The sequence below is a fragment of the Paramormyrops kingsleyae genome, chromosome 25 (genome assembly GCF_048594095.1).
Source record: "Paramormyrops kingsleyae isolate MSU_618 chromosome 25, PKINGS_0.4, whole genome shotgun sequence".
Taxonomy (NCBI): Eukaryota; Metazoa; Chordata; class Actinopteri; order Osteoglossiformes; family Mormyridae; genus Paramormyrops; species Paramormyrops kingsleyae.
Window position 1 is genome coordinate 6,930,516 of NC_132821.1, and position 12,380 is coordinate 6,942,895.

The window sequence follows — 12,380 nt, forward strand, 5'->3', positions numbered from 1 at the left end:
AAAGCCGCATACAAGCCTCTCATTAAGTTGCGCTACAGGTGCTAGGCTAACACCGGTTAGCAAGGCTTCCATGTGCTTGAGGATCTACAGAGATGTAGCTAGTATACGTTAGTATGTAATTATAACTGTTGTGAGTTGTGTCTGACTGGCATGAAACTATATTTGCTTTTTTATGTTCGTTTATGTAGTTTTCATGTCTGTTGGAACTGTTAGATATTCATTTTTAGGAAGTATAAGGGTTACAGGTATAGTAAATATGCGGTAATTATATATATATATATATATATATATATATATAAGATTTGCAAATGTAACAGTAACAATAGGTACTGTTTCTGGGATTATACTATTTGAATGTGTGATGTATATGTGCCAGTTCTTTTGTTTTGCACATTTTCCAGTAATGGGTGAATAATTACACTGCACTGCTTACAATTGGAACTATGTTTATTGTAAATGTTCTGGTGAAACCAAAGTATTTTGTGTTATAATGTAGTGAGGTGCAATACTCCAGGGACGCTCAATAGAGAGCAAGCTAAGAGAGTGAGCGTGCAGCAGCCAGTTCGGTCTCCTTGTGAAATTTTATTAAACCCCTTTTTCCATCTCCCTACTTGCAGACCTCTGCATCTTTATTCAAATGTGTGGCACCGGGGTGGGCAGCCATGTCACACCCTGTGTCCGTAACAAAACCATAATCTCAAATGCAGGAAGGAAACAGGAGAACCGCTGAGTCTACTTAACAGCACATTATGTTGTAAAAACATTTATCAACATTGTATTGATCTCAGAAAGCCACAACAGATTTTATGTAACGTATCTAAGAAGGTTTCTTCTTAGGAAGGTACTTAATGCCCTTTGTAGAGATTCTGTTGCACTCTTGCTATATGTACATATAAATATGCCCAATGTACTTAATCCACATAATTTTCATAATGCCCACTGTCCAATATGGATGTACTATGTAACATCTACACGGTATCAAATGTTATTGCTTTTTTTCTATTGCAAATAACATACAAATAACATACTTTAAACTATTGATACTCCTTTTTTAGTAGCTATTTTTATTATTTGATAAATTTTATACCTCTTTTCTTACTGTATTTTAAAATCCTCTTTATATCTGCATACCTGTTGCTGGATAAAAGGAATCCCCTCAGCCGGCCTCTGGCCTGGGTAGCTGATCCTCTCACCTTCACGCCCAAGACTATCAGCTATTGCTTGTATTGTTGTTATTGGCCTGCTTTGTAGAAAACATATTGCAAGTTTGCATGATTGTATGATGCTTTACACCAAATGACATGTTTTACTTTCATTCTCGCTTTTTGAGACCTCTGAGGCTTCCATACCTTTCCTGGTCAGATGATTATGGCCGCACAGTGTGTACTTCATAGACCTGTAATTATGTAATTATGCATAATTTGGTTATTATTCATACATGCTGATGTTAGATACAATAAATTGTTAGAGCCTTTGGTCAGTAGTAGTGCATTGGTCTTCGTTAATTATAACAAATAACAGTTGAGATTGTAGAGCAAAACATTGTTGGAGATGTGGTTAAGTAGCATGTACATCTGTGCCTGAGCAAGGTTTTGCACCCAAACAACAAAGCTTTAATTATGGTGCAGAAGAGGACAGGATGACTCATCTGTTTGCAGCAGGGAAGCACGCCTGAGCTGAACTGAGGTCATTTTTATCTCTTCGTCTCTTTTTCAAACACCCTGTGTTTTGAATTAGTTATGAATGAGGCATAATAATAAAGGTAAAATCTACAATGTTGCCTCACATATGACTTAAACTGAATTCAATCTGCAGCACCAAAAATGATCATTGTTACATAAAGCAACCACGTTTGACAGATATTAATAAAAATGCTGCTCATGAATGTTATATGAATGCATTATGAAGACATGGAGTTACAGTTAATGTAAAGCGTTACCCAATATTTAATCTGCACACTGTTGATGGAAGAGAATACAAATAAAGGGTTAAAGTATGTTAGGATCTTAAGGTGTACTTACATACTGCTCATGAATGTTCTATGAATGCAGTATAAACACATTATGTCGGTGCACTGAATGTTCTATGAATGCATAATGAATGTATTACGTAGGTGCACTGAATGTACCAAGAATGTATAATAAATGCATTACGAAGGTGCTGGGGTTAATATAAAGTGTTACCCTTTACTATCTTATACAGCTAATGAGACAATAGTGGACCAGCTGTAAAAACTATTTTAATGCCAAGCACAAAATAACAAAATCTTACTACCTGATTTTGTTGCATAAATACACAGTGCCTGTTATACTCAGTTGTTGTTCTTCTACAACTCTTATACTGTAATTACATATGTAACAACTACTGATAATGAACTTATTTGTAAGTTTCTATGTTATTTTCCCAGAATTCCCCAAGAAGTGGTCTCCATTCCAGCCCATTTTGATACCCTTGTGAATCTCATTATAGTTTGTTCGTTGCTCCCTACAGGAGTGTGTTAAACAGCAAAGGAAGGGAAAATCAGCAAAGGGCAAGTCTGACATGTTTTATGTTTTCATGAAGGCTGCGGCTTAATTCATTCACGGTGTCATAAAATCCGACACAGCGAGAATAAGGCTTAATTGCCACACATCTGTGGAAAGATAAAATGAATAACCTTTTGGAAACCATAGTATAGTTCAGTAAGAAGCATATCGACTCTAATGCACACACATCAGCACACAGTACAAGAAGCACAGCAGATGTTTAATACCATGCAAACTATGGGCATAAATTATGGCGGGGAGGGGGTGTTGTAATCCCCTCAATAAATCAAAACAAACCAGTACAACCCCCTGGACCCCCTTAAATGGGTGGAGACCTCAACCTCCTCCAATGCTCAAAGTTATGCCCTTGATGCCAACTAAAATTATTGATGCAGTCTAAAACACAAATATGGAGTACAGAGCACTTTCTATACCCAGTAAGCCTTCCCACTGACACACCAGTCAAACCAAGTTGAGTCATATGGTGATGATTCTGCTTCAGTCCCTTCAATATCATATTTCAGCGTTCAATGTTCAGGCCCTCAGACCACAACACTGGCCTGTGTTTAGTCAGGATGGCCATATAACCTCATACATCTCTAGGTTGACTTGGCAATACAGTATGATAAAAACGATTGTGTCTGATAGGTATGTGTGTGTGTGGTTACATCAACTGAAGGGAAAGTGCTGTTGAGAGAGAGATTTTTCTTTCACTTCATTCATTTGGTCTTAGTAATGCCAAGGGTCATTAAGAAAAACTGAAAATATGCAATTGCATCTGTACAATGATTTAATCACCAAGTGGCCCCCTGATTTTCTGTTGGCCCACCCATGCTGGTAAACATGCCTCTAAATAGCTATGGATGGAATTGAGCAAATGACTTTCTGTATCGTTTTTGCTAGATAGCAAAACACTACTCAGAAAGAGTGTACTGCCCAGATGGCAGATGTAAATTGAATCAATGTTGATTTGTGATTGCAGTTTATCATTTAATGTTGATGATTGAAAAATAATCCAAATTCAACGCCAAATGAGAATTAACCTAGACCACTAACAGGGTTGCCAACTTGTCAGCTGGCTGGAGTGAGATTTTCAATTTGAGACATGTCTGCACACACATGCACACGCATATACATGAATGTAACAGTTTCGTTATTTTATAAATAGTCTCTAGGGTTTACAAACTGCCCCAAAGCTTTTGATGTAGCTAATTTTAGGTTTATGATGGAACAATATAGGTTTGGCATGAGATTTCTTGCATGAGAACCTGAAAGTGTGAGTGTCACACCAGATGTGTAACAGTTGGCAACCCTGTGCTAATGATACCTAATTCAGTGAAATAAAGTCAATTGATGGAGATTTGTGTTTTCCGTGGACATGCATTTAAATATTACTTTGTCATGGTTCCGGGTGGTTCCGGTGCGAGAACGTGGCAAAGTGCATAAAAAGGGTGGACGACCCACTGGCGGCTCCACGAACAAAAATGGGGTTTATTAAAGAAAACAGAAAACACTACAAACACAACAAAACCAAAAGGACCACGAGGGTCAAAAACTAAAGGGGATAAATAAAGACTAAATAACAAAAATTGGGCAGGTAAGCAAAATACACACCACACAAACTTCTCAATACAAATCAAACACAATCAACGAACCACTAGAGAACAGAACAGAAGCAGGGACTTAAATACAGAAACCAAAACTGGGTAATAAGACTAACACAGGGCAGGTGAGACTAATTAACTCAAAGGAACAAAACAGGGAAACTAAGAACTAACCAAGGAAACAGGGAAATAGAAACCAACACTACGGAATTACAAACAGGTAAAGACACAAGCAGGGGCACAAGGAACAAAACAAAAACCAACTACAAAATCAGACACAAGAACTAGAGAAACTCAAATGAAACACTACGGATCAAAATACAAAAACAGAGGAGGTGGGATTTGAACACAGGACAGAAGGATTCACAAACAACTGGATGCTCAATGTGTTGAACTATGAGGCTAACAGAGAACAGGGGAAACACAAAGACGTTGAAGGACAGGATGACCAGCAACGCCTGCTGGCCAAACGGGGAAGGAACACAGTAGGACCACAGGGGCTGACCCTGACATTTCTTAATGTTTCTCATGCATAGTTTATCGAAGTTTGTCATTGTATCATTTAAATTTTATATGTTAAGTCTATATATTATTTATATCGCTGAAGCCCTAGTTTCAGGATACTTTCCCAGACACTGGTATACTCAAAATCTGTCTACCAACAGACACCAGACAAGACAAGGTTGCCGTGGACTGGACAAACAAAGGGGATCAGCTGTGTGGTCCACCAGAAGACACTTTTAGATGTTTGTGTAGCAGATTCCCATTTAGAGATGTATATTTTGGCTTTTAGTTAAATTGGCATATTTTGGCTTTTAGTTAAAAGGTTTACAATGATTTAACATTGTATATGTTGTTGGCAGTAAACAGTTTTATATTTGGATTTTTGGCAGTTTAATGTGCCACTCTCTCTCTGTATACGCTCCGTAACTCTATGGATTTTACATCATACCATTGAATTAGCCTTTCTGTTTATTGCTGTGGTGCTTGTGTTACAGATAACATTTTACAACTTGTATGGTGGGCATGACCGCTCAAGTTTGGAAAGACAAATACTTGTGCAGACATTGGGCACTTTTCCACTGCACCAGGTACTGTGCTTTTGGTACCTTGAGAAAGTACCAAACGTACGGTACTTCAAGGTGTTAGTTTTCCAGTGGCATAAACACTGATACCGGCGCTGAATGACATCACAAAGGCGAGGCGAGGTGATTTGGACTGAATTTGAAAAATGGCTGTAGTATATTATAGGGCTGGATGATGTGCAATATTAATATCAACATTATATCTGTTGCACAAGCAATTTTTACATTGTTAGTATGTTCAACCTGTATACAGACATTATAGCACAGGGAGTTTAAATTTCGCTGAAACATTACTAGCCTGTCATAGAAAAAAACCTTAGCTAGCTTTGAGATTTTAATTATTATTCCATTTATAGATTAATATATGTTTAAAAATCAGTTTAAAGTTCACCTCTGCCTTTGTATTAGCACTGCATGCGTTCTCCAAAACAATCATAATGATTTTCATCCTTGGTGTTTCAATGACTCCTAGATGGTTTTGTGAGAAGTGTATTACGTTGTTTTTGCATTATAAATACCCACAATATTTTTACAACAAAATCTCTATATTTACAACAAAATGACATTGCTAGGACAGCACACTATATATGTGTACTGTCCTAGTATATCAAACAAAATTCTTTTTAAACTTCTTGTCATGCCGTCCTGATCTGTTTTTGTATCTGTTCTTCCGACCAGATCGCAATAATTTCTTTTTACTTCGCTTATCGTTGTTTTCTGACTTCGCAATTTTTTTAAAGATTTCAGTTGTATTGTGTTTCAGAGGTGGGTTATTTGCATAATCAATCGCAAGCATTTCAAGTCCCACCCCACAGTACTGAAGTACCAAAGAAGTGCCCTAGCCGGTTTGGCACTTTTGGTACTGGTACTCTACTGGAAGTCAATGGAAAAGGGAAAGTCCCGAAAGTACCGTACCAAAAGTACAATACTTGGTGTGGTGGAAAAGCACCCATTGACAAATGAGTTTACTAGATCCCTCAACTGGGCAGGATGATGGAACAAAACAGGCCTGAAATGTACCAAGTTACAGGACTGTATTTTCTGTAAATTATGAATGATATGACCTGAAGAGGGCAATCCACCCAACGCAATCCTGAGGCCACCAAACTGGACACCCTCAACACGCTGGCTGCGCCTAGAAATCCTGTCCATAAATATTATAAACAGGACCGCTGACGAAGGGCAGCCCTGGTGGAGCCCAACCCGCATTGGGAACACGTCCGACTTATTACTGGCAATGCGGACCAAGCTTCTGCTCCATTCATACAGGGACCGAATCACCCACAATAGTGGACTCAGAACCCCATACTCCCAAAGCACCCCCCACAGAGCACCTTGGGGAACCCGGTCGTAAGCCTGCAAGGGTATAAAGCTGGTCCAGTGTTCCATGGCGAGGACGAAAACCGCATTGTTCCTCCTGAATCCGAAATTTGACTATTGATCTCACCCTCCTCTCCAGTACCCCGGAATAGACTTTCCCAGGAAGGCTGAGAAGTGTGATCTCCCTATAGTTCGAATGCACCTTCCGGTCCCCTTTCTTAAATAAGGGGATCAACTCCCTGGTCTGCTAATCCAGCGATACTGTCCCTGAACTCCACGCACTGCTGAGAAGGTGTGTCAGCCATGACAGCCCCACAACATTCAGAGCCTTTAGGTACTCTGGGTGGATCTCGTCCACCGCCAGGGCCAGGCCACCACGTAGCTCTTCAACCACCCCAGCCCCCTTAGGCTTTGTGCCCTCAGATGTCTCAAAGGCAGTGCGCGTAGATGTATCTGAGGCAGGGTTAAGGAGGTCCTTAAAGTAATTCCTTCCACCTCCGGGTGATGTCCACTGATGAGGTCAACAGCAAATGAGTAGATCAGGATTATAAAGCTAGTTTTATTTGTAACAGAATGTGGAACCTAAAGGGGCAAGAACACAAAACCAAACAACCCCCCCCCCCCAAAGACAGGAAGCCAGCAGGCAAGTACCATGCACACTCTGATGTTACAAGCCCAAAACACTGTTTTCCCTGTCTACGCGTTGACACTGAAAACTGAGTTTCTGAAACTTTTCACGCTGGATTGGAGTTTTACAAAAGCTTGTAAAACGCCATTTGTCTGTGGCCATAAGGCCGAAAAGCATAGAAAAAGCTACATTTTAAAAATTACCCACATATGTGTGAACAAGGACTTACTTTAGATTACTCAGTTTTGAAGTGCATGATTATACAAAGTATAACTTTGGGGGTACTGAAGAAATCCAGGATATATTCTGCTTCATTATTCAGCTGTTTAATACTGTTGTATGACACACTGAATTCCATTTAAAGTTCTATTAATGCTACTTTATTTTGGTCCTGAGAGTGATGTGTAACTTATTAGAGTAATAATCTTGAAATTTTGAATTAATTATGCTAAATTGACAATACAGGCGAACAAAATATAAATGTGCATATATCGCAAAACCCAGAACACTAAATTAAATTGCATTTTTAATGTGGTGTTTTGTGTCTTTAAACAATGATAAACATGTTCAATGTAATATGAAAGGAACACGGGTACACGTGGTTCAGTGAACAATGAGCAGAACACATTTTCTGCATAAATCGTTCTTCTAGAAATCTTACACGGAAACTCTTTGTACTGTCAGAACATGCCCATTTCTCTTACTAACGTTTTTATAACGACTCTCCTGAAAACATTTCTTAGAAATTTTGGCGCTAATTAAGTTTATGGTGCGGTCATTAAGTGGATGATGGATCACTTGGTTAATTCGGGTTCATTTAATCTGTTGTATGTCGAAGATCGCCTTCATGACATAAATTCAAGGGCACTTAGTTTCCTGTCGTCTGCTAACGGAAAATTTGAATTACAAACCTTCAAAATTACACTTAAATGATTGATTCATTAAAATGAGTCTTAATTGTACCATTCTACCTGGAGCTTTATTTAAAACACGTTTATTTGCATATATTGTAGGATTATTTGCTATAACTGGACATCCTAACTTAAACTTATTTCGTAAGAATAATAAATATTAATTCCATTTCCCAGCATTTAAGTTTAAAAAATGTAGAACCAACATTAATTTAAAAAAATGCTAGCTTTAGGACCCGGTGCTGCTTGGCGTGTTTCCTTTACTACTTCTGCTTCAGCCTGTCGTGCTGCCTAGTATAGATTATAGGGAGCTGAATGTGAGAAGAAAGTAACAAACGAGAAAATGCTGAATGAAAGACAATTGAAATACCCTGTAAGATTCACGGTAAACGTGATTACACATAAAGGGATTTCTCGCTTTTTGTCATTCATGCGGGCTCGTCCACGGTAACCTCGCGCGCTCTGTGCACCCTTGCTTAGCACTCACTGAACACTAGTTTTCATCTACTCGCTGTTTCTTCGTCTGAACTTTCCTGTATTTTTTCATCCTCGAGAGCAGTACACGGTGGCAAGTCCCCCATTTCAGGTAAGCTTCATATGAAACTTCATCGTTTTGCTTATCTTGTTAATAGACTGCAGCCCTAATTTATTTAACACATTAAGGATTTCCCCCCATGCAACAGATGCGAGGTTACAACAGCCACTTAGAATCAGTATTAATACCTTTTTTTCTGAAAGGCATCGGTTGTGGAAAACAAGATCCGCTAAAGTTATTGTAATCTGCCACGTCATCGTTAAGGGAACAAATATTGGCTGCTGTGTATAGACAAGCACACAAATAATACAATTAAAGTTGTATTTTTTAACAACTTAATCAATCGATTTAAATGATTTTCCCCTCATTTTTTGGTGTGACTCTCAGCCATGAGGGAGCTGGCGAACAATGCTCATGGGTTACTCATCTGGTTCAGTTTGACGGTGCTTTGGCAGATGGGGTAAGTGTCATTACCTTCTTATTTTAATTAATATATTATAAGTAGCCCAGACAGTGAGCGGTAGTGGCGACACCGATGAAAGACATCAGATCCAGTGCATATTCATCAGCCTCCACGATTGACAATAATGAGTCTGTGCCACGTTAATGCCTACACATTAAAAAAAGAGAACCGTGAACGCAAAGTGTGGACAACGGCTATTCTCCGTAGATATGGAGCGAAGAACTGCATTACATGGTCATATTTCAATCAATTCACTTTTAATCCAATTAAAACATTTATATGTGGTCACATAAACAACTGACTCTAGTTAGATTGTCAGCACTTTTCATTTTAAAGCATTTTGAATTACTAATTGAAACTAATAATAATGTGTCAACGGCACCCTTTAATAGAAAGATTTATGAATGGGAAGTTAACTATTCTATTTTGAATAATTACTGTTAAATGCTAATTATTTGTGTTAATAACTGTGTAGGATTAATCAAGAGTCAACCCTCAATATTAATTAGCGCTTAATATTTTCAGTGTTTTAACTTGGTGTGGTATTCATCCAATATTGCAGAAGTCTGGGGGGAGGTTCCACAAAGCAAGATTTGTTAGCTGGGTTAACTTAAGGTAGAAGTCATGATTGTCGAATAGGAATACTCTTTACTTAAACATTTATTGGACAGTTCTGACTGCTAGCGTAAGTTAAGCCAGCTAACGGAGAAATCTTGCTTTGTGGTTTTTATGAACACAGAATTGCAATTTAATAGATGCTCTGTATTCCTCTCACCATTCTCTGTGTACTAGGTAGTACATGGAAATTTCAGGAAGGAGGCTGTTTCTGAGATTCGGTAATGATTGGCACCAACAATCATAAAAATTTTAATTCTGAATATATGAATGTTTTATGTCTGGTGATAAACAAAAGAATAATTGTTTGCACATGATTGTGTTTGTGTGTGATTATGTTGAGAACAAAACGCACTACTCACTTTGAGACAGAAAGCTGCATTTTAACAGGAAAGTGGACCAAAAGAACCAGGTCACATGGTAGGTATCAAGTCTGGCCATGTGCCCGTAGCGGGAACCGGGTCACGTGGTTCATACCAAGTTGGATGATGTACCACGTGCCCGTAGCAGGAACCGGGTCGCATGGTTCATACCAAGTCGGATGACGTACCACGTGCCCGTAGCGGGAACCGGGTCGCATGGTTCATACCAAGTCGGATGATGTACCATGTGCCCGTAGCGGGAACCGGGTCACGTGGTTCATACCAAGTCGGATGATGTACCATGTGCCCGTAGCGGGAACCGGGTCACGTGGTTCATACCAAGTCGGATGATGTACCATGTGCCCGTAGCGGGAACCGGGTCGCATGGTTCATACCAAGTCGGATGACGTACCACGTGCCCGTAGCGGGAACCGGGTCACGTGGTTCATACCAAGTCGGATGATGTACCATGTGCCCGTAGCGGGAACCGGGTCACGTGGTTCATACCAAGTTGGATGATGTACCACGTGCCCGTAGCAGGAACCGGGTCGCATGGTTCATACCAAGTCGGATGACGTACCACGTGCCCGTAGCGGGAACCGGGTCGCGTGGTTCATACCAAGTTGGATGATGTACCACGTGCCTGTAGCAGGAACCGGGTCACGTGGTTCATACCAAGTCGGACGATGTACCACGTGCCCGTAGCGGGAACCGGGTCGCGTGGTTCATACCAAGTCGGATGATGTACCACGTGCCCGTAGCGGGAACCGGGTCACGTGGTTCATACCAAGTCGGACGATGTACCACGTGCCCGTAGCAGGAACCGGGTCACGTGGTTCATACCAAGTCGGACGATGTACCACGTGCCCGTAGCAGGAACCGGGTCACGTGGTTCATACCAAGTCGGACGATGTACCACGTGCCCGTAGCAGGAACCGGGTCACGTGGTTCATACCAAGTCGGACGACGTACCACGTGCCCGTAGCAGGAACCGGGTCGGGTGGTTCATACCAAGTCGGACGACGTACCACGTGCCCGTAGCAGGAACCGGGTCGCGTGGTTCATACCAAGTCGGATGACGTACCACGTGCCCGTAGCAGGAACCGGGTCGCGTGGTTCATACCAAGTCGGATGATGTACCACGTGCCCGTAGCGGGAACCGGGTCGCGTGGTTCATATTAAGCCAGGGAGTATTCTTCGTTTCCTTCTGATGCTTATGTCAGGATGTCATGGTGTCTAGTGGAGGGTAAGATTCTTTTCCCCAGAGATACGCATATTTACATTTTTTCAATTCTATTATGTGCGTGTGCAGCTCCAAAGCAGATGACAGCACGACTGACGCATTTAAAAACAACATCACCCTCTTCACGAAAATCCTCGACAGCCTCCTGGATGGTTACGATAATCGGCTTAGGCCTGGACTGGGAGGTGAGACCGTTATACTGCCGATTATTGCACAATAGGTAATATGACAGTGTTTTGGTGAAATTTAGTGTCAGCATTTAGAAAACTGAGTGAAAGCCTGATGAATGCTAGTCTTTGAAGAAAGTTGTACCAAAGTGAAATCCACTGGAAATGACAACCAATGAAAATCTGATTGCGATGTTAGTGGTTTGCTCTGCTATAGACATTCTTGTGCTCTTCGATCCAGGCATAGGCATATTAGCCAGCCAACACCAGGAGGAATAGACAGAGGTATACTCTGTGTGTGTATGTGTGTGTGTGTGTGTTTGTGTATACACATTAATGGGCAAGATACTTAAACTACTGCACTAACATTGGCACTAATTGTTATAATCAATAAAAGAATGTTACAAATATCCTACATTGGATGATTAAATAAGTAACTGGAGTGACAGTTGAATAAAGTTCTACAATCTCTAACAATTGAAATTGTTTTTTGTGTGTGTGTGTACACTCACCTAAAGGATTATTAGGAACACCTGTTCAATTTCTCATTAATGCAATTATCTAATCAACCAATCACATGGCAGTTGCTTCAATGCATTTAGGGGTGTGGTCCTGGTCAAGACAATCTCCTGAACTCCAAACTGAATGTCAGAAAGGGAAAGAAAGGTGATTTAAGCAATTTTGAGCGTGGCATGGTTGTTGGTGCCAGACGGGCCGGTCTGAGTATTTCACAATCTGCTCAGTTACTGGGATTTTCACGCACAACCATTTCTAGGGTTTACAAAGAATGGTGTGCAAAGGGAAAAACATCCAGTATGCGGCAGTCCTGTGGGCGAAAATGCCTTGTTGATGCTAGAGGTCAGAGGAGAATGGGCCGACTGATTCAAGCTGATAGAAGAGCAACTTTGACTGAAATAACCAC

General features: G+C 40.5%; 1 protein-coding gene across 4 annotated transcripts in view; it reads left to right on the forward strand.

The window, feature by feature from the left end:
* The first annotated feature begins 6,941 nt into the window (after positions 1-6,941).
* The window catches only part of gabra2a (gamma-aminobutyric acid type A receptor subunit alpha2a), an 89,312-nt gene continuing 83,873 nt past the window's right edge, over positions 6,942-12,380 (forward strand). For 2 of the 4 annotated variants that reach the window (XM_072706975.1, XM_072706978.1), the window contains exons 1-3: positions 6,942-8,659; positions 8,996-9,068; positions 11,361-11,476. In XM_072706975.1, the coding sequence (XP_072563076.1) occupies positions 8,998-9,068; positions 11,361-11,476 (187 nt within the window). In that variant the 5' untranslated portion in view covers positions 6,942-8,659; positions 8,996-8,997. Of the gene's footprint in view, positions 9,069-11,360; positions 11,477-12,380 lie in introns of all 4 variants that reach the window. The other 2 variants (XM_072706977.1, XM_072706976.1) reach the window with 2 other exon arrangements.